The sequence below is a fragment of the Periophthalmus magnuspinnatus genome, chromosome 9 (assembly GCF_009829125.3).
Source record: "Periophthalmus magnuspinnatus isolate fPerMag1 chromosome 9, fPerMag1.2.pri, whole genome shotgun sequence".
NCBI classification, from domain to species: Eukaryota; Metazoa; Chordata; class Actinopteri; order Gobiiformes; family Gobiidae; genus Periophthalmus; species Periophthalmus magnuspinnatus.
This window is the reverse complement of record NC_047134.1, coordinates 17285161-17312831: the sequence shown is the minus strand read 5'-3', so window position 1 is coordinate 17312831 and position 27671 is coordinate 17285161. Positions and strand designations below refer to the sequence as shown.

The window sequence follows — 27671 nt, the reverse complement described above, 5'->3', positions numbered from 1 at the left end:
TCAAATACAAAGACTGTATTTAGATTGTCAGTATCAAGTATCAAGAAAACCAATAATACACAACTAAACTTAGAACTTGGGATTCCATCTTAAACAATTATATGTTATGACAAAAAGAAAGACACTCAAAAACGTAAGAAAAAAGTAAAATATTTTCAACATTGATTCAACATTTTACTGACTACCTGTGCACTGAGAAAATATTCCTGCATTCCTTTAATCTTAATTCTTAATTAACATAACACACTATAAGTTTATTAAGAGATAATTGACTCCATCAGAAACAGCAGCCAATCATTGCAACATCAGAGTGGGCACCTGCTACTCTTCAAATAATCCCATAATCTCCCAATTTTGAGGTGTAATTTACTTAGACGTTAAAAGTATTTTATTTAAACTTTGAGTATGTAGCACTTTGGAGAACTACTATTTTAAACCTGCTACATGGCAAATCTGCCATTGTCTTTGTCTTAAATGCTCCTACACTGATTTGCATTGGTTACTTGGTCACATGTTGAGTCAGTGTTGAGAAGATTAACTGGAGCTGGCTTCAGCTCTAATTAAATACTTAAAACTAAGCAATGAATGAACAGCACACAGTTGTCTGTTGTGCTACAATGTAGTGTACATAAGCAGGTTTGAAGAAAGCTGTAGGGAGATGGACAAAAGAACTGTGATGGTAATGTCCATATGGTTACAAGTAAAAAACGCTTGAGATTACAAAGCTGTGTAAACATGGTAAAGCAATACAAAATATGTCAATAACAAACATTAGCACTGAAAGGTAACTACGCAAAAAACAAACAAAGAAAAATATTCAAACATATCACATGTTCAAAAAAACATAATATTAAAACATTTATTTGTGACTTGTTTAAAACTTTTTTATGGAAAATGTATTTGAGTTTGACAGGAAGTGGGGCATACATTTGTTTCAAAATAAAAGCTGAAATTTGACTGCTATATTAAGTAATTATGACTAGAAACCCAGAGGGTCATCTCTCCCAATGTAATACACTCTAATGTAGGCTGGTGTGACTGAATCTCTGTGGAGACCCATGGTGGAGACTCTAATCATTGAAATAAGCCTGTATATATGCCTGAGACTATGGTACTGTTTTGGTCTGATCTGATTCTATTTTTTTTTTTTTCTTTTAGTTCAAGGGGGCTACTCTTTTTGCAATCTTTTTAAATGTTAACATTGTTAAACAATTCTTATGCCAAGAGTGGCCAACAGTGGTTGAATGTTTGGTAATACTGAATCAATTTGGATGGTACTCTCCCTTAATAATAGCAAGTAGTCGTACCAGACAAGCCCTCGAAATATGCATAGGCAAAGTAGCTTTCAACATCAAAGCAAAGCAAGCCTTAAATGGCTCTTGGCCTGTGGGTTCCCAAATCACTGAGCCATTGTAGAGTAGAAGTTGATTTATGGCAATTTATCTCTCTACTTAAATGTGTAGGCTGTTTTTCATGCTGTGCCTTGAACTCTTTCCACAATAATACACCCGTGACTTACCAATGAGCCCTGTTTAATTTGAACCCATTTGACGGAAGTTGTGCGCAGTTTCTAGTAGGAGCACTGCCGTCTTGACGCAGGGGGCGCGCGTGGTTCGCCAGGATGGACGCAACGCAGCGGCGGCGCTGGGGATTGAAAGAGAAGCGGGAGAAGGAGGAGGAGTCTGTCCCAGGCTGCATCTGGCCTCCTGCTCCCCTCTCTGTCACCCCGGGCCAAAGCACAGGGCCAAACCCGCCCCACTCCAGTCAGTCTCTGCCTGCTCTCCTACTCGGCCCGCCGGACACAGCAGCGCCCACACAGCGAGCACTCCGACATGGACAATGAAGGGAGCCAGAGCAGCCTGTCCAGCACGGACTCACCTCACGACCCCTGGTGACTACAAAACTTTAAACTTTTACACTTCTTTCATACTTTTTTCGCCCTCCAGTTAACGGGGCTTATAAACAGAGCCGGTATTCTGCGCTCGTCTCTGGTCTGGAGCCAGGGCAGCGCACACCTCCATAAGGCAGCCACTCATGAATCAAAGATGATACGCGCAATTCTCAAACACATTTTTCCATTTTAACTCAGGCAAACTTCTTTGAAATGACGTTTTCTTTATTTTTCCCACAGCAAAATGTTCATAGGTGGACTGAGCTGGCAGACAACACAAGGTAAGTCTTTCCACCACTTCCCATAGACGGACACTATGCCACTTCGTCTTAAAAATCCTGGCACTGACTACAAGGAGCCAATAGAAGAATTTTGACTCACGACTTGTTAATATTTGCACAAGATTTTAAAGTTTTAATTTTGAATATTTTGAAAGTGGGATTTAGTAGGCTTCCTTAGTTGCTGTGTTACATAATTAAGTTGGAAAATGTGTATTAGGCTACTTATATCTGAATATATGATATATTTGTAAAAAGTTCACTAAGGAATAACAAATGTCTAAAAAGTGAATTAATCTTGATGAAACTTAATAACACTTTACGCTTTCTATAGTCGATCTGTTCTTACAATAGAGTACTTTTTGAAGACTTGACAACTTGTTAATATTTGCTAGACATTTCAAAAGCGTAGTTAAAGTATGTTGGTAAAAATTGTGGCAAGAAGAAAAAAAGCCTCAGTAGCCTCAATGCTACATGTGTTTTATGAAATATCAAATACTGTGTTTATGAGGTGAATAAATAATCATAGCTAACCCATTAACATGTTTCTCTTTTTCTCACTCAGAGGGGCTGAAGGAGTACTTTTGCAAGTACGGAGAGGTGAAGGAGTGTATGGTGATGCGAGATCCAGTTACTAAGCGCTCGAGGTGAGCCGCTCTTACACTGAGCCACTGCTATACTCAAAGTTCATCTGCTTATAACATCACAGTATTTTCATTTATACTGTTCTCTCTATGTCTACAGAGGGTTTGGATTCGTCACCTTTGTTGATCAAGCTGGCGTGGATAAAGTTTTGGCCCAAAGTAGACACGAGCTGGACTCAAAAACAGTGAGTTCTCTGTATTTACTTCCCACCAACAACTAATCCCTTTGCTTAGTGTTTGATTAGTGGATTTTACAATAATCCTTTGGAGATGTGGGGTAACTACTGCTGCTGCTACATTTTTACATGTTTACGGAGTTTCCACTTTGCTGAGTTACTCCTCAAAGCATGTCGTGTTTGTCGCTAGTACTAGGGCTCTTGCATTTGGTATGATGCCACGATGGATACTTGCACTATCCACAGTAGCAAGGCCCCTTCTTCTTTTGCTCTAAAACAAGCCTGAAATTTCCCCTAGAAGCAGGTTCACTACCCAACTTTGATTTGCTCCTACGAAAGGTGAGCCATAGTTTCTAGCAGTGTCTAGTTTTTGTCCCAAGGGTATAATGACCCAAAAAGGAGTTTCAGTCAGGAACAAACACATGCAACTTGAAACCCTGTTGGTGTCATAGCAAAACCAACAAACTTATTTTCTTCCAACTTTCTATTGAATTAATGAACACATTGAGATGGTTGCACCTGTGTGAATTACCAGTGAAAATCTATTAATCGTGAGGCGTTGTAGAGCGTGATTTCGACTGTGTGTTCTCATGTGTGTATCTTTTTGTCAGTAATGAATTGTGGGTTGGTCTGGGAACAATGCTGCACGTTGGTAGCCATAGGGACCAGAGCCCCCACCTCTCTCCTCAGTGGGACGGCTGCGAGTAAGTCACTGTATTGAAATTAAGGGGAGTCTAATTCTTTTTACCCCGCTTTTGTGCTCTGAGCGATGCACCTTCTTTTTTGGGGAGAAGATTAGTGATCAAGTAGAGCCACAACCGGAAATTGTTTTTTTTTTTCTCTGTGGGTGATTTTCAAACTTTTCATAGGTAACTAAACCAGTCAAAAAATAACGGGATCAGAACAGGACTAAACTAGACTAAACTAGGTCTAAATCAGAACTAAACCTTAGAAAAAAATCAGTTCTAGACTAAATCAAATGAGCTTTGATTTACAGACGAAATTATTCAGTCCACATGGCAATTTGAAAGACAAATATTTTCTTAGATGGCCCTTGACAGGAAAAGTTTGAGAATCACTAAAGCACAATGCACTAAGTAGTTGCCAAGGAAATCGCCACATCACAGAAAGTCTCCAAACTGTATTTTCATGTTTTGCCTTGGCTCCCCAGTGCCCTACTGTTATAGTGTCAGTTGCAGGCACAACAGCTATGACAAGTGGCATCATCATGGTTGGACGCCACTAACTCACCATGGGGTTGGTTTCCATCGCAACCCCCCCCTTCTCCTCCTCAGCTGAAGAATGGCTCTGTCACAAAGACAAAAAACAGATAGACAATCCACATCAGTTACTATAATTTCTTGGATATCACAATTCATGATTTGTGAAGTGGGAATAAGTCAGGCTAGTCATATTAATAGCCATCAAGATTTTGAAAACATTTAAGAAATTGTTTACTTAATGACTATATATAATCTTCCCTCTCAACTTGTGGATGTGTCAGGTCTACAGAGCGGCTCAGACTGGCGGGCCCCTTGTGGCCTGATGCTGGGCGTGTCGGAGAGTGTGTGTGTTTTTGGCATGTAGAGCTTTCGGATGGTGAGTTGAGTAGGTCTTTTACAGCCCACCCACCCCCCCACCCTTCTCCTCACCCTCTCCCTCACCTCCCCCCGCACTTCTGCAGACAGGTTATCCAGTTAGAAAAGGGAGAGAAAAGTTCTCCAGTGGCAACAGAAAGAATGTGCCATGCTGTGACCGACTGAAGCAGTGGAATTAACACAGCTTTGCACTGCCGAGTGGCCAAAGAGCAAATACAGTGGAATTTATTGGGACTTGTCTTGTTGAAGGACAGATGTGGCCTGCTTTTGACCACTATCGGAAAGCATGTTTTACCGTGATTTATGTAAGGGCTGCACTGTTAGTTAGTTGCCCCTCTGGGTAGCCCTCCTGCTTTCTTGCTATCTGTAAAGCCAGTGACAGCCGATGCAAACTACACCTTTTTGTGGGACAAGGTTTCCATTGAAGTGTAGCTTCAAGGTGCTCACGGAAGAGGTGCACTACACAAACCTTTTTAATAAGAGCGCGACATAAACTTATTAGCTCACAGACCACTTGAAGCTTTCATTAAAAGTTAGTAGCCATGTAAGAGATTCCCTTGGCTACAATTTAGATAGTGAAATTAAACAACTAATGCTGCAGCGAGAATAAGGGGATACGGTGGCAGAGTGGTTAGCTAGGTAGATTGATGACTCCAGATTGCCTGTGAATGCGAGAGTGAATGATTGTCTGTTTGTATGTCTCTGTCAGCCCTCTGATTAGATGTTTATTGTACCCTTAGTCAGTCATACAGTCAGTACCAATATTTTTCTTTTCAATTACGATCTGCTAAATTTAGTGGATCCAACCAACCAAAAGTCCTTTTTATTTTAAACCCAGCAAAGTGGCTAGTGTGGTCTCTATCCGTATTCAAACCTGATCATCAGACCTTATGGTGCATCTCTGGATTCGTTAACCGCTTCCTGTCTGGACTATGGGGGCTGTTCATAGCACCGTTAACCCTGTCTGTGATTAGGATAGCACTCCTAACTAATAGGATTGCAGTCAACGAGCTTGGGTTTGCCTCTTAGAGAAGTTAACTGACTTGAGTAAAGTGTGATCAAGGCAGTGACAGGCAGTGCACTCGGCCAACTGTTGCATACCGGGGATGTAGCGCTCAAAGGGGATTGGCCTGATTTCATAAAGCTCTATTGGAATTACGTCCTTGATGGCCTTATACTGCTAAAGGCCTCTTCACATGCCTCTCTAACCTGTAACCATCCATACTAGGTTTAGAGGTGGGTAGCCATATTGTAATTGTGTACTGGTGCATGTACAAACTGAAATATAATGAATTACTTGATCAAATAAAAGATCATGTTTTAGTATTGGTATAGTCAGTTAGAATGGTAGTAAGATCCATAAAAAAAACATTTTAATACACTAAATTAAGACACAGTAAACTGTTACCATATCATTCATTTTAATGCATAAATAAATACAAAAAAAAAAAAAAACTCAAAGAAAAATTATCACAAGTTAATATAATCAATTACTACCAACCTCTGACTGTTAAACTTTTTTTTTTACTAAAATACATGGCCTTTTCATGCTCAATCATGTTTAATATCCACGTGTTCCTGTCCTGGGATGCGCTGTGTGCCGCCCTTTGTTGATCTTGTTTGTTTGTGTGTGTGTCTGTTTGTTTTCCGAATGTGCAGGAGTGTTGGACATCAGGCGGGTTGGTGACCGGAGGTGACTATCAGAGAGTAGTCTTTAGCTCCATATTCTAGAAACTAAACAAGTAGAAACTGCATCTGATCCTAAAGTCTTTAGCCTAGTCTTCTCACTCTGCTACTCTCTAGATCGACAAATGAATCAAAAACAAAATCTACATCAGTGATGTAAAAGGTTTTATTCAAGTAGAAGCTCTAGGTAAACGCATGCGGTTTACCATAGAGGCTGTGTAGCTCTTCATAGTAGTTCCTCTCATGGTTTTGGACTAATCTTAGCGCTGGACTGTCTCACCATCTGTTAGTGTAACCGCAGTACAGTGTGGAGTAGTCTAGTTGTTTTCTAGCTCTATTAGATCAGTATAGACTAATATAGTGGTCTCGAATTACAATTTTATAGCCTGTCTTTGATTGCATCCTCGTGGCATGGTGTGGCTCTCTCTCCAATCTCTTGATCTTGGGGACTTATAGTGGGTTTGGAGAGTTTTCTTTTAATAGTATGTTCTAGTTAGTACTTCTAAAAACCTCTAGTGTTGGAGACACAAGACAGAGGACAGTCCACAACACAGGTATGAGAAGTCTTGTAAAAAGGCTGCATGGTTTCACAATGTATTGGGGTAGTTGACGTTTTGACATGTTATTTGCTAAATGCAAGAATTCATTGGTGAACAATACATAGCGACTACCTGTCAAAACTCAAACTAGCTAAAGTAAATTATTGTTGAACATCTGAACTACTTCATCTACTGGGGCATTACACTTCTACTACATAAAACAAATCATTACTACTTTCCTGTTCTAGTCTCCAAAATTATTTTAAGTTAAGTTTTATTTTAAGAAAAAAAATGCTGCTTAGCAGACAGAGAAATGCCAGTAAACCAGAACTTTATTAAGAGTGATTTTTTTTTTCTTTTATTGAACAGTCAGCTAGAATCTGAAAATTGTAAAATATTGTAATATACAAATTGTCATTACTTAAATAAGAACTAGGGGATGAGAAGAGGGCTAATACAAACAAAAAAGCAGAAGGCTGCTGAGTGAGTGATTGACAACTCTGTGCTCCTTTCTCTCTCTCCTCCCTCTATCTCTGTTTCTCTATGGGCTCTGGTTGCGGAGGTGAGCGGTGTTCGTGATTGTATAGAGCTTGTGTGAGATTCCTGCAGATCACATGTCGCACTGTAGTGACGAAGGAGGCAGAGGTTGAACGGGACATTCCCCCGGTCAATCCACCTGCAACAACTGCCCACACACTTAACCTGTGTTATTAGAGGATAATGTACACGATGCATGTCAAAAATAATTACATTTTAAACCACAAAATCAACACTAACAAATTGACAAACATGTCCACCTTAATAAACTAAACTTTGTACAGCTTACAATGAAGATCCCAACACAGCTGAGTAAGTGCATTTTTTATGCCAGTACTCAGCCTGGATGACTTGAGTCTGTTGTGTTAGGGTATTTTGCATAAAACACATTCAAAAGTATAAAGGAAAAGACTACACACCTTTCTGCAGATGACAAAGCCACATGCTGCAAAAAATATTATGATTTGAAGATTTAAGACTCAAATCTATGTAATTTTGCAGTGCTGCCCAAGTCAGTTGGTTCAGATCACTTATTCAAATACAATAAGTTAAACATATTCTTTTTATTGAGCATTGAGCAGAGAAATATATATTTTTGGGGTTTTTAACGAGCGAGAATCTAAAATTGTATGTAGTAGGTTGCTAATGTACATTACATGTATCCTCTCTTTTTATTTCCTCTTCTAGATTGACCCAAAGGTTGCATTCCCGCGCCGAGCCCAGCCTAAAGTGAGTTTCTTGTATTATTTGTGTACGATGTTTGTTAGAGTTCAATGCCTTATCTGGGCTAATACCTCGTAATCTGATGAATCCGAGCTATACTGGCATCACTCTAGTGTTACACGATCATGGGCCAAAACAAAAACTTTCACAACTTTAGGGATTTCTGGTATTGTTGAACCTCAATGAAAATGCAGGTGTCACATTTCAAGAATGTATTGTCCAGAGTGGATATTGGTTTTTGTCTCTTTTTAAACCATGGGAAAACCAGTTATACAATGTAAAAACATAAAAGACTATGAAGAAGAGCACTCAAATAGGCTCCCTTAAGTAAGTCACCTGCAAAGTATCAGAGAAAGGGAGAATTGTTTACTTAAATTGTTGATTTTTTTTTTTTACTGAAAAACTTGAAAGATATTGAAATTGAATATATAAACTCTAGAGAATAAAACATTCATTGTAGAAATATATATTCTGTTAAATGATATTGAGAAGGTGCTGTTGTATTTTGTTTTTAGTTAGTGACTCGAACCAAGAAGATTTTTGTGGGCGGATTGTCTGTGAACACAACCATAGAAGATGTCAAGCAGTACTTTGACCAGTTTGGAAAGGTAAGAGTAATTACTTTCCTGCTTTTGAACAATTCATAACAAGACAAATAAGATTCATGGTACCCAAAAGTCTGATTTAAACTAGTTCTTGGAAGACATTCAAAATGACTCCCTTCATTGCTTTATCTCATGCATAGGTAAGCTTTTGCATATTATGTAAAAGTGAATCCATCTCTAGGAAACTACAGACTGCACCTGCAAAGTAGTTGGTTCAGGAAGCTGGCCCAACCTTTATTTGCTTTGAATAATTTTCTCACTTTCCTAGTGACTGATACTATTTGAATTGTTACTTGAAAAAAACATTTTTAAGGCATATTTTATTTTGAATTTCAAAAACAGTATTTAGTTCAAGAGTTTATCTCATTCAATCTCTAAATAATTCTGACAATTGTAACAAATATGAACTTTACACACAACAGGTAGATCACAGAAGAACAAGTGTGTTTTAAGGAGTTAAAACTTTGGCGGTAAAGTGTGGTGCTTTTGAGAACTGAGAGAGAAAAGACTTGAAGAGAAGGGAAAAATACTAAGGCTGAGGCTGTAGGAGGTCCAGACTGGAGCAGCACAGCCAGCAGAAGCAGCAGGCATGGTGAAGGGGGGACTGTGAGGGGACTGTCCTGTGTAGAATGAGGAGTAGGAGGAGGAAAGGGGGGGAAGGGGGGAGGTTGAAAAGTTTTGTGTGGTGATGGTTTGAGGAAGGAGGAGGGATTATCAGAATCTGAATTAATCTGATGTAACAGCTGCTCCAGCCCACGGCCCCCCTCCTGCACCCCCCTTGCACCCCCTGGACCCGTTACCGTGGCGACCTGGCCTGCCCATTGTCCCGGAGTAATTCTGCGGGAAAAGGGTTTTGTTCTCCAGGAGGAGGGATGCCTACTGCTCCCGGGGCGTTTGCATGCGCCTTTGTGTGTGTGGGGGTCACTTCAGGAGTTTAGCATCAACTTAAAAAATCGACCAAAACTAGACTTTTTGTTTTGAGATGAAGTAATAGCTACAGCCACAGTCCCTTACAGTTTAAAGTTAAGATTAGATACAAAGTTTAAATATGACTTTGTGTTCAGGACGGTATTAGTTTCTGAGTTTGGCATTGACTCAAATTAAATAAATAAATTTTGCGCAAAACAAATATTTTCTTCTTCTACCACTACTGCAACTTACTTACAAAGTTAGGCAATGTTCTTAGCTTCTTAGCATCTAAGTTTGAAATGTCTGTTGACATTTTAGGTTGTTTCCATGTACAAAAATAAACCAAAAATAGAAAAACATAGACTTTTTGTCACAAAGTGAATGTTTTTAATTGTGTCGAGCAAAGCACAAAGTTCTCATTAGTAGCTGAGTTTGAAGAGGCCAACGAATAGATGACGGATCCACAAAAGAATCGACTGGAGAGAGAGGGAGAGGGGTGAGAGAACTGGGGCAAAGATGGGGTGTGGGGGACCATTATGCTTCTGTACAAAGCTTGGCAAATGTTTAGTTAGTTTGGCCACTATTTATTGGTAGAAATGCCCGCTGCTCTGAAGACAGATAATATAGTTAGATTTGGGCCTAAAACCTGTAGCAAATGGGTTGGTTAGTAGTGTAAAGCTAAAGTTTTTTCAAAGTTAGAAGTTAAGTTTGTGTTATTGGTTGGCACTACTTGTTTTGCTTCAGGTTCAATATAGAACATGAAGCAATTTCATGTGCAACTTATTGAAAATTTCAACAGGTAGTCTTATCTTTTGCCATATAAACAGTTTTGAAAGTCACATATTGGAATCCTGTTGTAAATGCAGCTTCTTCTGACTAACACTGACCACATTATACAGTGGCTATACAGTTTGGGCCTTAAGTTTCCCCTTTGCTCCCTGCTCAATCATAACATCTAGATGAGTTTTGCCAAGAGAGATATCGAGGGATAGTTGGGGAAATGTGGGCTCCAACCATCCATGGAAGTTCCTGATTAGACTGCCTCACTGGATCTTTTGTGCCCCACCGTGGTGCGAACAAAGGGGCGCGGAGAGGGATGGGCCCGGCATAACAGGGAAGATGAGAGCTGGAAAAGAAAGGATAAGAGGGAATATTGTTCTGCAGAGCAACATTAAAACACTCAACCTTTGAAATATGGAGCGGTGAAGTGCAATTAAGGCTGTTGTACATGTGTTTAATGTTTACAGTGGGCATTGTTCAGCTGTTTTTGATCACGTAGAATTCATTGTATTGAAGGTGTGTGCTTAACGTGCTAGATCTTGTTCGCTGGAAGTAGGATGATAGTAATAAAGGAGCTGAGTTGTACTATTCTCCTCTAGAAATAACTTGGTTCAGAACTTGTAGTTCCATTTATCAAAAGTATTTTATGACAACTACTATAACAACTAGTGTTACTACTGTATCTATTTGACTATTAAGTAATATTTAACAAACACATTATGAAGTGGCTTAAAACTACTTCTATAACTGTGCTACTTCTACTACTATTACTACTATTATGACCCCTACTAACATCGTTGCTACTGCTGTTACTCCTATAGGCTACAAAAAGATTTTCCAGATTTCGTGCATAAAGTTTGACATTTCTGTGGTGCTCCCCAAAAAATTGGACTAGTGTTCTGAACAAAGTTATTTCTCACTAAGTATTTTATGATTACTGCCATTACAACTAGTGTTACTAATATATCTACTTTTCTATTACTAGCTATTTAAGAAGTTTAATGCTACTACCAAGTCCAAAACTACTCCTCAAAAGACCACTACTGCTCCCACTTTTACTGCAAGAATTACTACAATTATTTCCCCTGCTAGAACTGCTTTTACTATTTCTGCTGCTTATATTGTTACTATACTATATTTTCCATGAGTAAAGTTTAGTAAAGAGTAAAGATATATGATGTGCCCAATTAGATCATACCATATGTCACCACTCTTGTTTTCTGTTGTTGTTTGACCTTAGATCTCAAATGTTTGCTGCTTATAAAATTCCACCAATCACTTACTAAAGTGGAGCAGTTGGCCAGCGATGTGTATGTGTCAGGCCACGAGGAGCTGGTGACTTCAGGTCCTCTTTCACAGACTGACACTCTTGAATAACCTTTGACCTTTCTGTAGGCAAACTGCCCTTGGGGATCCGCTCACACACGCAAACGCACCCCTCTCTGTGGGACTATGACAAATTATTCAGTGGAGCATGCCCACCGCGGCTGCCAGTAAACTTATTATAGACCTAGATAGGACAGATTAATTTACCAAATGTTTATCCTCACTCTGGACACATATAAAACTGACCTTCTCATTCACCACATTTTGCTGCTCACACATTTATATTGCAAGTTTTGTACTTTAATTAGGGTCCAGTATAGACAAATAACAGACCGAACGAAATCTTATTCTTGATTTAGTTTTGGTCTCGATGAGTACTGATGTAGTCTCAGTTTAGTCCTGTTCCCTGGAGCTTCTATGATCCGAGTAGATCAAAACAATCTTATCATTAAAATTTCTTCTGTCTATACACATTCTTGTATTTAAATATTCCCCTCCCATCTGAAAAAAACAATCATTTTAAAATACAAATGATTAGATAAGTTCTTTTGATGTTGTTTGAACTTTATAGGGTCTCACCAATAGCACTTTACTTTTATGTTTCAAACCGCATCAAACTTGCACATATTGTATCACTGTTTTCCTAATATCATATAACTCTCACTTGCACGCAGCGTAGATAGACACCTGTGTTAATGCTCCATAAAGGGAAGAGGCCAAGCTGTGGAAAGAGAGGGAGAGAAAGAGAGAGAGGTCAAATGGAGAAGAGGAGGAGGAATTATGGCCGACTGTGCCAACAAACAAAGCCTGCAGGCCTCCTTTGTTCTGCCTGGGCCTTTTGTCTCTTGCTCTCCTCCCTCTCCACTTTGACCCAGTACTTCTGCCTCTTCTTGCTGTTACTTACAGGACTTTGAGTGTTCCCATTCACCAATCCACCTGTCGCTATTTCTCTCAATATCAGTTGACCCTCTCATCGAGTCTCCACCTGCACTGGATTCACCTTTCTCAAATATGACTGGCTACTTTCTCTCTCCCTTCTGTCTCTTTTCTTCATATGCGGTGTGTAGGCTTTGTCTCATTCACTCTCACTATTCATAAACCATATTTGATGTTGGCCCAGGCCTGTTGGTTGTAAGAGGGACTTTTTGTAGTGTTGCCATGGGAATGTCAAACTTTGGACCGGGACAGAGAGAAGGGGAGGGCTTATGTGCTCGCTATGAGAAAGATTTTGAGTGAGCATTTCAGTAGCAACTTACAATCTCAACACACATTAAGTGCAACCACTTGTGATCGACCAGTTGTTCTCCAACTGTAATGCAGGTGCATGAAGTGGTACTGAAGTGTTTTGCAGATCATTTGAATGTAGTTGTATTTAATCATTTAAGTTTAGAATTAGATCTGGCATTGTCCTGTTGAAATTCCATTTATTGTTTAAACATGGTTTAGTTCTTGGTTTGGAAAAGAACAAATTTCATGTTTTCACGGCATTGTTTCAAATTCAGCCCAATTCAAGATCAGTTGTATGCCCATTTCAGACCAGGCATATTCCAGTTTAGTCCTGGTGTAGTCCTCTTGTAAAGGCTGCCCTATAAAAGTGCTGGTACAGTGTATGTAAAGCTTAACAATGACTGTCACTGAGTACAGTATTCAACTCTTTCAAGTTACTGGCCCCTTATTTTCTTATAAAAAACCTGTCGCAAGTCCCCTGCACTCCCTCCCCTCTCCCCCTCTCATGTCCATCTGTTGCTGAGCCTCCTGCAGAACTTGAGAAGGGTTGAGGTCAGGCAATATGCCGCGTGGCCAGAGAGATATCAGCGCCTAAAGCACTTTTATTTGTCTCCATTTTAGGTGGACGATGCCATGCTCATGTTCGACAAGACCACCAACAGACACAGAGGTGAGGAAACAGAGTACTTCGTTTGTGCTGTTCACTTTATTATACTTTTGGCCAAACTTATCACCTACTTAAAATAAAACAATAAAAACAAATAAAATACAAAGTTACAGCATCAAAGCAGTGCAAAAGTGCAATTCAAGAGAGGACGTTCTGTATGTCCTAATAAACCCAGTTACATTAAAGGCAAATATATACTTCTAAAAGAGACAGCCAAATTATCAATCACATGTTATAGACAATTACAGATGAATACAAATGTAGAACAAAGGGATAAAGATAAAACTGTTTAAGGAAACACTTGTTTGTGTCATTGCAATATTTACTCGTTCAGCCTTTCACAAATTTGAAACTGTATCTAAATGTACTACTAGTCCTCAAATTGAAAACGTGTGTATAAATAATCCATCTTTTTACTTTAAAATGATTTCCAGTATGTACACGTGTGCCCCCTCATCATGTTTTATTTGACACTGTTGCACCTCCATCTGAATGTTCTCCTGCTCCTTCCTGTGTCCCATTGATCCATCCCCCTGTTCCTCCCTCCCTCACCCCACAGGGCTTCTTCCTGTGGGCTGAGCTACAGCAGAAGAACAGGGCTAGTCTAATTAGCCAGTCCGTTAATCGGGATCAGAATAAAGCCTCCTTAAGCACCTCCTCTGCGTCCTGGGACTGATCGATTATGACAGGCTACAGGCTTTGCCCCGGCCTTCTGGTCCGGGACTAGAACTTGTTTCAGAAGGGGGAAGGGAGGAGGACAAAACATGTTAAGAAGCTATTACAGTGCCGATTACTGAAGACTATTGGCTGAACAAGTGCATAGCATACTGTACATAGATTCTACTGTCTTAAGTCTTTGTAAAGTAAGTCATTATGACCATTTTTCATGTATCTATGCTGCAGGTTTTGGGTTTGTGACATTTGAGAATGAAGATGTGGTGGAGAAAGTCTGCGAGATACACTTCCATGAAATCAACAATAAAATGGTGAGACTGAAAGTTAAGACGAAAAACTGCATTCACAAAATTCACCATTTTATTTTTATTAAATACACTGTATTAGCCCAATTCCCGATTTAGTTCTGGTATAGTCTTTAATTAGTTTAGTCCAAACTGCTGCATTTTAGGTTTAGCCAGATATTGACCTATTTAAGTCATTTAAAATTGGTAATGGAATTAATAAATATTTTCTGTAGTTACACTTGAGGCGAACCACTGACCTTTACACAAGTAGCAGTAAAACTCTACTCTATTTTCCAGGTCAACAGTGACATACTTTTTGTTGATGTAGATTTTTTGTGATGTCAATGGCTAGTGGTGAATGTTTATCAAAATATTAACAATGCAAAAAATATGTCTTTTATAATTATTTTCTATCTTGCAACAGGTGGAGTGTAAGAAGGCTCAGCCCAAGGAGGTGATGTCCCCCACCGGCTCCGCTAGGGGGCGCTCTCGGGTGATGCCTTATGGAATGGACGCCTTCATGCTGGGGATTGGTATGCTTGGTAAGTAAATATTGATCAGGACAGGAAGTGTGCAACTGTGATTTACCTGGATCTGATAATAACTGCACTAATGCCCCAGCTGCTCTAAATGCCATATAGACCACATGGGGTGAAGGCTGACCATTTAACCTGGCTGCAAGCTATAACACATGTATAGTTAATCATGTTGCGATTACTATAATATTACATACATAAGCTATAGACCCCCACAATGAAGAAATGTTTAGTTTAAGCTTGTTGTGATGACAAATTCAAAAGAACAGCAGAATGTTATAAAAATTCAAATCTAGATTACATTAAACAATAAGAGTGCAACGGGTATACAGGCAGGTATCAATGAAAACACTTGATCAAGTTAATTGTGTCAGCTTGTCTTATAAGTTTAAAATAAGAATTCTCCTCTAAAACTATAATGAACTCTCATGGCACCACCTACTGTCCAAAGGCAAAAGTGCAACATTAGAGGAACGAAAAATACAGTGCACTCAGGTATACAATGACTTGTGCAGTAGTAATAAAAACTTAATGATACATCAATCAAGTATGTCCTTATCCTCCCAAGCTTTTTTTCAGTCACTGTTTTTAGTGATTACAAATCGTACTTAGAAGTCAAGAATGTAAAATGCAATTGCCAAGTTATTTTTTCTTTTTCTTTGAAGTGATTAATTCTGAGAGTGAAGACAAAGAAGCTAACAGTTCAAAAATCCCGATCCCGGGTGTAGAATATCAAACACCTGCATTTCCCATAATACAAATGTTCACCACTAGGGGGTGCTTTTGTTCATGAAACTAACAGAGCTGTTTTACACTTTATCAACCTCTACTTCTCTCTTTTTAGGTTACCCTGGTTTCCAGACAGCCACCTACACCAGTCGGAGCTATGCTGGCATCACACCCGGATACACGTACCAGTTTCCTGGTAAAACCTTTACTATTTTTATAACATTTACTGTAGTAAACATGGCCAGAACTAAGGTTTAGTACTGATATTTCCATTTAATATGAATCAAAATAGTCTATTCTAACAACAGTAACATTAATTTTCATGCAAACATGCAACATGCAAAACCAGTACGCTATTGTTTAAATGTATATAAATTACACAGCCTTAGTCTCAGTCTAACCTTGTGACTTTACAAAGTTGACACATTGGTTGTAATTCCTAAACCCTGACATTCCTTTATTAAAGTTACAGTTGAAACATTGAATACATTAGTGTTGACACTATACACATAGGAGAGTTAAGTTGGGGTAAAGGAGTCTTGGGCCCCAGGGTCTTAGGGGCCCAATATTGGACCCACTCCCTATTAGAGATGGGCCCAAGTGAGGCTTCTTGTCCTGGGGCCCCAAATTTCTGTCGACGGGCCTGTATACACAGTCAATATATTAAGAACAGCAGAGTGAGTACCTATGCATAGAAACATGACACTATAAAGGCTGCTTGTAAACATCAGGGAGTGGATATGTCTTTTTATTTTGTGGTTATTATAATAATTTAAAACTGTATTTGTACCATGTAACATTTAACATCTGAATTCTCTACCCGTGGACCCTAGCATCCTAACCTCCCCTCTCCCTCTCCTCCTCCTCTGTGCCTGTGGTAATGTGGTATTGGCGATGTGTGTTTGGTGTCCCGGGAGAGTGTTGTTGGTGGTGTTGTCTGTCTTACAGCACTCTGATGTTTCTGTTTTAGAGTTCCACTTAGAGAGGACCCCCCTTCTGACTTCACCCCACCCCCCTGAGCTCACAGGTCAGTCAGTCCCTCCTCTGGACTTTACAAGCAGCATCACGTCACACCGCTATAGCATCCATCCATCTTTATCATCATTTCATTTGAACTCACATTTGGTTTGCATGTTTGTATAAGTCTGCCTTAGGTGCCATCCTAGTTCATACGTGTAGTGTTTACATACTGAGAGCTCAGTTTCAAAATGGTGCAAGTGACATTTTGGGCATTGGAGCTCAACAATCCCACCCACTTCAAAGTCCGCTCCGGTTCCGGAAAGTAAATTTTCCATTCATTTTTCACATAGACTTTTCGAAAAATTTAAATGTCAAGAGTTCAAAGGCATCGTGGAAGCTAAACAGCTATGAGGTAACTAATATCCATAACGTGGTTGTTTTAAGACCAAGTTAAAATTTTAAAATTCAAGGTTTGGTGAAGTGTTTTAATAAGTTAGTGGTTTATAAAATTTCAGAAGCTGATTTTGAATATAATTATTGGTATTGTGGTCATTAGTTATCACATAGCTGATTAGCCCTGAGTAAGCTTTCAAACTTTTAATAGTAACCTTTTTTTTTAAATGAGAAAAAATATTGAAAAATGTACTTCTGGAATGTGGGGGGCGGTCATTGTTAAACTCCATAAAATTATACATACACACAAATTGAAAATGTATAATGACCAACAGCTGTTTACAAAGAGCAAAAAGAAACTGCTAGAATCTTTTAAGAGTTGGTGCCAAAAGGACTTAATTATTCACAATTTTGAAATTGATGATATTTGAATTATATTGACGGTTTTCACTATTTACTTTGCAATTTTTTATCCTGAAGTTACACATATTTGACAATAATTCTATTTTTAAAATGAGGATTATCATAATTAATGTATTAAAATGCAATCCCACATCATCATGAATGTAGGTTTTCTGTGATTTTTAGTCAGTTTCTTGCTAATTTTTTTCACCTGTTTTTTTCTAGCTATTCCTCTGACAGCATATGGACCAATGGCAGCAGCAGCGGCCGCAGCAGTAGTCAGAGGTACAGTACTAAAAACATGACAAAACCTAAATGCATTTGTTTGCTATGCTCACATATAGTGGAACCATAAGCTTTTTTGCCACAGTATTGGTAATATACATATACTGTTATATTTCATTCTAGGCTCCACCCCATCTCGTTCTGCTGGGTTTTTAGGTACGAGCAGCCCTGGGCCAATGGCAGAGCTGTACGGGACAGCCAGTCAGGAGTCCGCTGTGAGCAGTTACCTCAGCGCTGCTAGCCCTGCCCCGAGCACTGGATTCAGCCACAGTTTGGGGGTCAGTACAGCAGCTCCAATCATTTAGACTTTTGTTGGCATCCGCAGTCGATTTGGTCAGTATTTAGTTAGATATACTAGATCTCTTAACTACAGTGTTGTAGGACTTGTCTTTGGTAGTGATGGGGATGGATAAGATTAGGCATGAGTGCTTCTGAGGAACAGCTCATAGCTAGTTCTGGAGGTGGAATTATTAGGCTATAGTTTTAGAGGAAGACCAAAGAGGATATTAATATGAATGTGACCAATACTTGGTGTGTGAGTTATGACAGAATAGGGTTTTGATGTGGTGACCCAAAAGTGTGCATCCATGTTTGACAGTTTGATCCTCGTAATAGCTTTGGATATATGTGGTGCTGGTCAAAGGGGACCTATATTGGTACATAATGGCAACCATCCATCAGTATGTCCCGGAGCAACAGTGGCTACAAATGTAGTGATATAAAGAGTTCTGAGAAGTTTTTTAAAGGGCAATATAGTCAATTCTAATTAAAACGTGTTTGTTTCCACAGGGCCCTTTGATTGCCACAGCCTTTACTAATGGATATCATTGAGAGAGTAAGTCAGGCAGTTTTTTCCCTTATAACCTTTTGCTTTGTAGTGTTTTAATCCTGTTTTTGTCTTTTTGTTGGGTAGTAAACTGAGAGCTGGAAGGAGTTGATGCTGATCCACCCTGACTCCAGTGCCCTCTTTGGTCGGGACGGGGGGCTCTGTACATCCCTTTTTTCACTCTGGTGTCTACACTAGTTGACACTGAACTAAACGCACCACCATTAAGGTTTTGTCAAGTCAATGCTGATTCTGTATCTACATATTTTTCTTTGTTCCCTGTTTTATTTTAAGTGACATCTACTATAATGCTTCTGTTTTGGCTGCGTTTTTGGGTTGTTTGATCTTTGAATGTGATGTTTGGAGGTCAGGAGATGTAATATGTTTCGAAAACTGTATATTTGTCAGTAGTTCATACTGAATCCTAACAACCATTTGTTATTAATACTTTTACTTGACAATGTGTCACAAAATGTATATCTTGGTAGGATTTTAACAAAACTTGATTCACTAATAATGGTCCGAGAGAAAGGTCACTAGTCGGTTACATACAGGCCTATGAACGCTGTACAATTATGTAATATATTGTAAATATTCATTTGGGAGGGAGGGGATACACATTTTGTGTTTTGGGGTTTTGGGAAACTTTGAGGAATTTGAGATCCTCAAGTGTTGTAAACTGCGACTGTTACTTATAAGTGTGAGGGGATGGGGGTCTATGTGAGTGAAGGTGCGTAAGGAGCGAAAAAAACAAATTGTTTTCTTACTTTGTCATATTGTTTTAACTGTGATGCTTATGCGTTGATTGTGAATGAAGGACTTGGCTGCAGCTGTTGTCATTGTGATGGCTCTGTAGCTGCTGACGTATCGCTGGTGTTCACATTGGAGTCCAATGTGCCATGTGCTGTTTGTTTGGGGATGGTACCTCAGTTACAAATGTGAAATTTTAATTGACTTTTTAAATAATTATATTAACAACTCAGTCATTGTGGGTGTCACAAAGTCTTATTAACTCATGTTTACTTGTCAAGACCCACAATCTTTTACTGCATATCCACTGGAAGTCACCGACTGTAGCAATGTGACAGCTTTTTAGACCAAATCAATCAAGTTCAGAGCTAAGACGTTGCACTGGCCTATCATGTAAATGTTAGCTTCAGAATAAAGCACCTCTTCTGCTGGGAAATACTGTTAGGACATTTTGATGCTGCCACAGTAGTTTACACTCCTGTTTTCACTGATTCAAATAACAATCTTGTCAACACTGTAACATTTTATGATTTCGTATTTCCAGTTGTTTATTCCTTTGAACAAAAAACAACTTTTTAAAATTCCTAATAAATTATTTTAAAACATTCCACTTATGTGTCCTGTCAACTCTATTAGTTTAACTGAATATCCAGTATTGACAACGCATTCCCTTTGGAACAGTTTGAGACTTATTCAGTGCTAACAATATAGGTAAATAAACATAATTCAACCTTCCCAGAATGACTATTTTTTACTATTCTCAAACTGTTATAACTATTGTAAAAAGATATTATAAAATATACATTTTTATTACTGTGCTTTATTTATATGTTAAACATGCTTTCACGCTCCTCCCCTGCCTCTGCTGTTCTCTCTCCTGGAGCACTTCAGTCCAGTCAGTCAGGTCCTGGACATACACCCCTCAGAGCTTCAGTGGAGAGCAGAGCGGATGTCCCAAAGCTCACAGGGTCCCGGTCGGGGTGGTCCTCCCCCTCTGAGGAACTACCTGTGCTTCACCATGGTCACCTGCTTCTGCCCTGCATGGCCCATCAACATTGTGGCACTGGTCTTTTCTGTCATGGTGAGTTACTTTGCATGTGCATATAGGTTTTGTAATGAACCATCTTTGTTGAATACTTGTTTCCTAATTATGTTGCAAATTTTCAGAATAAAGAGGATTATTCTGTTCCTCTGTCAATTTCAGAAATTTAATTTTGCTCCAGTTAAAGACTGATGTATGAAAAACAATTGTTCTGCCAGTGGTGGCTGAGCTGTGCTAAGCAGCACAATGCTGGGTACAAATAGTTTAATATAATGGAATGTCATTGATTTAAATGATCTTCAATTATAAAACTACATATAAACTAAATTTTTCCATTTATTTATAATACTCTGTGCTCAATAATTATACTGGGACAGGCTGAGGTTAGCAGTGTGTGTGTCCCTTAAGTCTCACAGCTGAGTTCAAAAGGTGTCAAGCAGAAATCAAAGCTCCAGCAGCTGTTGCGGCTGTAAGTAACTGGACGATCAAAGCAATTACATATTTCTCTACTTCTCAAGAATGTGAATCATTTGAAATGTGTTCACGTACAAGTCACATGGCCATTTATTTTTAGTCTTTTAAATAGACTACTAAACACCACTACTACTCCTTTTCCCAGTTCCGCTTAAGTAAATGTGTTCTGTCTCAGGCCCAGAGGAGCTATGATGAACAGGACTTCGAAGGGTCCCAGCGTTTGGGGAGGAAAGCTCTGCACCTGGGCATTGTGTCTCTGGTGATCGGGCTGGCAATTATAACTGCTTACATCATTGTGCACTTTACAGCGGTACAAAGGATATTTGTGATATGTATTTTAAATTATATTTTGAAATATGCTATTAATATTTAAAATAATCTATTCTTAATTCCAGAATATGGTCTAACCATCTGAAAAGAAGACCTATTTCTAATTGTTAAGGGAACTTTGTACTGCGTAAAATGTTTTTTTGCTTTTTTTATTATTATTATTTTTGCTACTAAGACAACATTAATTTTAGTTACACTGTTATCTGTTCACATTCAAAATAATGTATTGTCATGTAATGGTAATGTTTCTTTGGAGTCTGTCTGTAATCTTGTGTGCAAAAAGTAAATAAAAGGCTTTCTGTATAATTGCAATAGTTGGAGAGGATTTACGTCACTGAAACAGCATGTCTCTGTCTCTGTAGCAGCAGTTGCAGTCAGACTCTTCTAATATCATATGACATTTATCCATAAATTAATCATATCAGTGCCTTCAAGCTAAAGTAGAGACAATCAAAGAGTAATATTTTAATATTAGGGGTACAGATTTTGAATCTCATAATCCGTGGGGGTTTCTATGGCTTCAGATGGTGGTTAAATTAAAAATGTAATGACCGTATTTGCAACATCTCTGTGTAGTGAAGACATTAAAAGGGGCTAGTTACCGAATGGACTCTGTCCCTCAGATCCATGTCTAGGCTCAACGCTCCAAACTGACCACTCCCCGGGCTCGTCCAGAGCTGTGTCGCTTTTGCGCATGCGTGACTGATAACCCACGGCAGGTGGCAAAATGTTTCTTTGAGAAAGTGTCTTATTATGGGAGACTTTTAGCTCAGATCCTTCAAATAGCACCAATAATGTGCAGAGTCACTGACAAAAAACTTACTGATCGGTTGGTTCTAATTAAAGCTTAACTAAGCAACTTTCCTTTTCTCCATGGAGATAAGCACGTGAAAAGTGAGCCTAAATAAGGTTTGATTATTTTTTTCCATATTCACTGGAATTATTTTGAGAAAATTAAGCTTGCATGGTGCTAAAGGGCAATTTATAGAACTTTACCTTTTAGTAATTGCTGGACACCTTGATGACAGCAGGTTTTCATTTAGTCAGCAATAAAATCTTGATGACTGTATGTTTTCATGTGATGGTCACAATAATAACAACATGTGAGAGCTGTGAGAACCAATGTCATTTAACACCACAGAGGGTAGAGCAATATATTTTAACAGGAAAAATGGAAAAACATATCTGTTGTCTCACTGTACGTTTGTATCAGTCCCATGTTGTTTGGCGCTGATAGGGTTAAACTTTAACCCCGCGCGTGCTGCAGGCGGAAGAGGTGTGTTTTTTTGCGGAAAACAATCTTAGTAAACTTTCATAAAGAGTTTTTAGTAAAAGAAGACTAAACTTGGATCTATGAAGTAGTTGGCCGGTTTTGGGCACTTCTTTCTGCAATAATAAACTTTCTTCCGAAACGAAGCCAAGAACTAAGCGAACGGGACAATTTTATACAATTTCAAGAAGCCAAAACATACGTCCTCCAGAAAGACTCACGCTTGATCAGAAGTTTCAGGTAAGTTTCTCAGTAGTGTAACTGATATAAAATCCAACAATTCCCATAAATTGTCTCTTCATGTCTCCATTGTGGATGTGTTTGGGCTCACAGCAGTAGTATTTTGGCCGCAGATAGTGGAGTCTGTCCTCTATGGGGAACAGCAGCAGTGACCGGGGCGGTCAGGGGGAAAGGTCTCCCTCGTATCGAGATGGACAACAGGGAGGAAAAGATGCACGGCCCAAAATTCTGATGGACAGCACCGAGGACGCAGACCTGTTCAACAGAGAAGACCAAAAGGTATGGGAAAACTCCAGTAAACCCAAAAGTACAATCGCTTGTGTTTCAATGTAATTTAATTTATAAAATACACACTACAGTTTGCATACTTATTTTATACTGATGATGATTCATATGTAATCCTCCGTGACTATGGAACTAGCTGGCCCAAAGTGTACAACTTTGATTTCTTGTGGCTAGATTAATTTAAATGACCTTTTCAGTTGATGTCTTCTGTGGTCTTTTGTATTCACTGTTAATTTATCTTGAACACACTGCTGGAATCAAGGATGCCCATAGATTGAGTTGTTACACGAAGCAGCAGTGAATTAAAAATGTTTTGCGGTCTTTTCTGTCTAGACTAATTCTGAGATGCAGGAATTTTTTGAATGGCAGCGAGACCTTGAGAGTTTAACCAAAGGATCGACTCAGGCCAGACCGACGGTGTTCAGGTGGACAGGAGCAGCCAAAGACGTCTACGTGTCCGGCTCATTCAACAACTGGGCCTCCAAAATCCCACTAAATAAAAGGTATAATAGTTTCATAGAGTAGACATTGTATACTTTTTCTATTGCCTGTGTTTTGTGAATCTGTGAATCAAAATCGCCTTTTAGTAAATGAGATGGTGAATGATTGGTAGTTAGCTATACAGCTGTCCAAACAATGTCTAGTGTAGCCCACCTAATTACAGGAGTTGCTGGTTTGTGTCAACCTCTACTCTCTCAAGGAATTACCATAAAACAATGAATTATACATATGCATTCTGTTCTATGTGTTTTGATCTTAGTCAGAACAATTTTGTGGCTATTGTGGATCTCCCTGAGGGAGAGCACCAGTATAAGTTTTGTGTAGACGGACAGTGGACTTTAGATCCAACCGGGGTGAGTCTTTGATAGCTGAAATCATCAAGATTTTTTGATAGATTTAAACATGTACACCTTTGCATCCCACAGTCTGTAGTGACTTCTAAAACTGGGACAGTGAATAATATGATCCAGGTGAAGAGGACTGACTTTGAAGTGTTTGATGCCTTACGACTTGATTCTGAGGATTCAGCCGAAGGTACAAAATATGTTTTTGTATCAGTTCAAATAAAATTATTAGAAACTGGGAGGCAATGGGTATGAGTAAATTGCTGTCCAGCTATTCACTTAAACTTCAATTTAAGCCTTGGTTTAACCATTTTATAGGCAAGTTGTGGTTTATTATAATTCTAATGTTGTAGTAATATGTAATAATAAGCAGGAAAGGAAAAGGTGAGAACATAAACATATTTGTATGTATTTTAAAATGTACTAATAATAAAAGAAAAACTTCTCAGAATTGTCCAGTTCTCCACCGGGTCCATACCATCAGGACTCTTACTCAATCAAACCTGAAGACAAACTGAAACATCCCCCTTATTTACCTCCACACCTGCTGCAAGTGTTGCTCAACAAAGACACTGGCATCTCTGTAAGCACAACACAATCTAGACTTAAATATGACATGAACTTTAATTTGCTGCAGTTTTAATTTGAATTGTTTTATTTTATTTCATTAGTGCGACCCAACACTGCTTCCAGAGCCAAACCATGTGATGCTCAATCATCTGTATGCTCTGTCCATAAAGGTAATGAAGTCAAATGAAACAAACATATATAGATAATATGGTTCCTCATCTTTGGTTTTAGGTTGCATTTCGAAATATTTGAGATGATATAATGCTGAAGTGGCAGTCAGTTGGGTATATTAGCAGCAAATAAGGCTGTAAAAGTCTATTTAAATGTATGTCGAACCTATTAAATAAAAAATGTGTTTTTGAACTCAATAAATACAATTTATTGGCCAGGCAACAGGCAATTTTTGGGGACTAAAAAGAGCTAAATTATGCTTCTTCATGTTATTTCAGGATGGAGTCATGGTTCTCAGTGCAACTCACCGCTACAAAAAGAAGTATGTGACAACACTTCTCTACAAACCCATTTAAAGCAGAAATCATAACTGCTGATGTAATGTAATGTACACAACTACATAATTGATAATTTTTCAATCTGTACATTCCAATTCAGTTGCTTTTGCACTCATCAATGTAGCTTAAAAATAATTTAAAAAATACTTTTGGTTATTTTTGTATTGTATTTTGTATTGTATTGTAGTACAATATCTACTGTTGCAATTATTTTTCTTTTGTAGTCTTGGCACCAAAACATCAGCCACTTTTGTTACAATAATGAGGGAATAACTAAAAAAAATAAATGGAATGCATGGAATGCTTCTTGTCTTATGTGTTTGGTTTTATTTTTTAACTCAGACACAGAATTTGGGATCCAGGTTCTTGTTTTCAGGGTTGTATGGTTTCTCAGCAAAACAGTGAGCTGCCACGCGGTCACATTCGCACACAGCTAACTGGCACGTATCATTGGTGTCTGCAGACAGAGGAAAGATCAGTCAATAAAGATAATAAATTATAGGTAATAGTAGTTGAATATGATTATTTATTTATTATGCATATTATGATTTATTTATAGATCCTAAAAATTAGATTAATTGCTGATATCAGCATGTCATAATCTGTTTAAGCACACACTTTAAAGGACTATTATTATGGGGCGACCGTGGATCAGTGGTTAGAGCTTTGGTCCCCCAACCTGAAGGTCGGAGGAGTTCTGTTCAGGTTCTGTTGTTGTGTCCTTGGGCAAGACACTTCACTCACATTGCCTAGTATAAAAGCGATTGGCAGCCTTGCTTCTCTCAGTCTGCCCCAGGGCAGCTGTGGCTACAATAGTAGCTTACCATCACCAAGTGGAAGTGAATGAATAATGACTATAGTGTAGCACTTTGAGAGGCTTTGACAAGCCTGTAAAGCGCATTACAATTGTAAGGCATTATTATTATAATTATGAAAGACCTTTTACTGATAAATGCAGTTGTTGGAGAAAAAGAACATTATCACACATTATCAAAATATGAGTTGCACTAATTCAACTGGAAGTTTTATTGTCCTAATGGGAGATACAGTTTTAGGTTTTTCAATTTATGTTTTATCCTGATGATCCTATTTTTTGTGGCTTGGTAATGCTGTACTTGCAAATTAATGGCAAACAGTCAAAAAGATGTTCCCTATTCTTAGAACATGATGAACACTCCTAGAACAACATTATGCTGTCATTTTGTTTTACCTGAGCAGGTGACTCTCTGATTGGAGCAGGTGTGATCATAAACCAGAACATAAGGAAGATCCGCAATAGCTGAGCATCCAGGAAGTTTTCTGGCAGCTTCATAGCATTTGTCATGCACCTTACAGCACCTACCAGATATTTAGACTTAAATATGCTGTAGTGAAAACACATAATATAATGTGTTCTTACTGGTCCAGCTCATCCACAGGGGTCCCTTTTCCTCCAAAGCCACACCAGCAGCCATATTCATTGAAGATGAGAGGATTGACTCCAGGCTGAGCGCATTGGATCATCTTTCCAAACTGCCATAAAGCTTTTGGCAGAGTGGCACCGTTGACCACACAAGCTGCCAACAAACACAAAAACACAGTACAAAGTAACCATGTACTAGAAGTTTTAGTTTATATAAAAATTCATTAAAAAAAATATTAATTAAGAAATACTAAAATTAAATTATAAAAAATCTCAGTAGCTATGAACTATAGCACAAACTAGAATTAAGTATGTGATTTGATTCCCTTGTTAATTGAAATCTCATCACAACAAAGTACAGACAAAATACAGGGCAGTTGATGTGTCAATGCTGTTCAAACTGGTGAATTAATCAATTAAAAACTGCGTTCATTAGTTCATTAGTCCAACTCTAGAGATCAAAATTGCGACGATGTCTGAGACTAAACACAGACCTAAATCTGGACTGGAACAGAATTAAACCAAGACTACATTTGGAATCAAACTGGGCAAAAATTAGCACTGTTTTTGGTTCAAAGGTATGAACACTCCCTAAATCAAATAATGAAACTTTACTAAATCTATTACACATTGAGTCCAGTATTTTTTTTCTTTTCCTACCGGTAACAAGGAGGGTCAGGAGAGCAGTCTGGTGCATGGTTGCAGTCTCAAAAACGTGACTGCTGATGCAAGCTGCTTTTTATACCTGAGCAGGTAAAAGAGGAGATAAGGGAACTGTGTGGTGAGTACTGTGAAAGGTATTCTTTCAAATATATTTTAATTTTTTTTTGCAATCAAATTGTATTTTGAAACTGTCTGATTTGAAAATCCATCCATAGCTGCCAGTTTGTCCCTGTTTTGAGATTTCCCATTTGAATGTTCCTTGTTGTTCTCATATGTACACTTTATCTTCCTCAAGGCCTTCAATTTAACATTTGTTGAATTTAAACCAATTTCCCAGCACACAGCTGAGCAAACAGCCAGCCACTTGCCTGATTTCTCATGGTTTTGCACTGAATGTACTTTGGCCAGCATGGACTAAATGTAAAGTTAAGTAAACACATAAATGTTGGACCATGATTTTATGCTGTTAGACTAGTTATTATTTAGCAATGGTGATACAAATCTATTGATTTGTATATTAAAAAAAAAAAAAAAATTGTATACAATCTTTAGGTACATTTGCATATCGTACATGATGAAGATATGCTGACTCCAGCCAATTGGGCCAGAGAT

The 27671-nt window shown here is 38.6% G+C and overlaps 4 protein-coding genes across 6 annotated transcripts; 3 read left to right on the top strand and 1 right to left on the bottom strand.

Moving 5' to 3' along the window:
* Positions 1–1593: 1593 nt before the first annotated feature.
* On the top strand, positions 1594–20009 carry msi1b (musashi RNA binding protein 1b). 2 transcript variants are annotated; one of them, XM_055224197.1, is made up of 15 exons: positions 1594–1891; positions 2132–2172; positions 2735–2816; positions 2914–2998; positions 8037–8078; positions 8588–8680; positions 13541–13589; positions 14490–14572; positions 14973–15090; positions 15929–16009; positions 16784–16840; positions 17794–17853; positions 17977–18131; positions 18643–18688; positions 18767–20009. In XM_055224197.1, exons 1-14 carry the CDS (start codon positions 1833–1835, stop codon positions 18682–18684), a joined length of 1047 nt encoding a protein of 348 aa, XP_055080172.1. In that variant the 5' UTR covers positions 1594–1832; the 3' UTR covers positions 18685–18688; positions 18767–20009. The 2 variants fall into 2 exon arrangements, with proteins under 2 accessions (XP_055080172.1, XP_055080171.1); XM_055224196.1 differs by lacking the exon at positions 16784–16840 and having other exon boundaries at positions 1701–1891.
* A 325-nt stretch (positions 20010–20334) lies between these two features.
* Positions 20335–21403, top strand: LOC117376122 (transmembrane protein 233). Its single transcript, XM_033972529.2, has 3 exons — positions 20335–20510; positions 21121–21255; positions 21341–21403. Exons 1-3 carry the CDS (start codon positions 20379–20381, stop codon positions 21350–21352), a joined length of 279 nt encoding a protein of 92 aa, XP_033828420.1. The 5' UTR covers positions 20335–20378; the 3' UTR covers positions 21353–21403.
* Positions 21404–22507: 1104 nt separating this feature from the next.
* Positions 22508–25299, top strand: prkab1b (protein kinase, AMP-activated, beta 1 non-catalytic subunit, b). 2 transcript variants are annotated; one of them, XM_033972205.2, is made up of 8 exons: positions 22508–22785; positions 22879–23064; positions 23404–23573; positions 23831–23924; positions 23997–24105; positions 24365–24498; positions 24587–24655; positions 24935–25299. In XM_033972205.2, the coding sequence occupies exons 2-8, from the start codon at positions 22918–22920 to the stop codon at positions 25010–25012; spliced, it is 801 nt and encodes a 266-aa protein (XP_033828096.1). In that variant the 5' UTR covers positions 22508–22785; positions 22879–22917; the 3' UTR covers positions 25013–25299. The 2 variants fall into 2 exon arrangements, with proteins under 2 accessions (XP_033828096.1, XP_033828097.1); XM_033972206.2 differs by having other exon boundaries at positions 22899–23064; positions 24935–25292.
* LOC117375855 (phospholipase A2-like) lies at positions 25299–27105 on the bottom strand. The gene is made up of 4 exons (XM_033972208.1): positions 27057–27105; positions 26394–26550; positions 26205–26332; positions 25299–25451 (listed from the first exon to the last, which is right to left on the bottom strand). The coding sequence occupies exons 1-4, from the start codon at positions 27091–27093 to the stop codon at positions 25333–25335; spliced, it is 441 nt and encodes a 146-aa protein (XP_033828099.1). The 5' UTR covers positions 27094–27105; the 3' UTR covers positions 25299–25332.
* Positions 27106–27671: the final 566 nt, after the last annotated feature.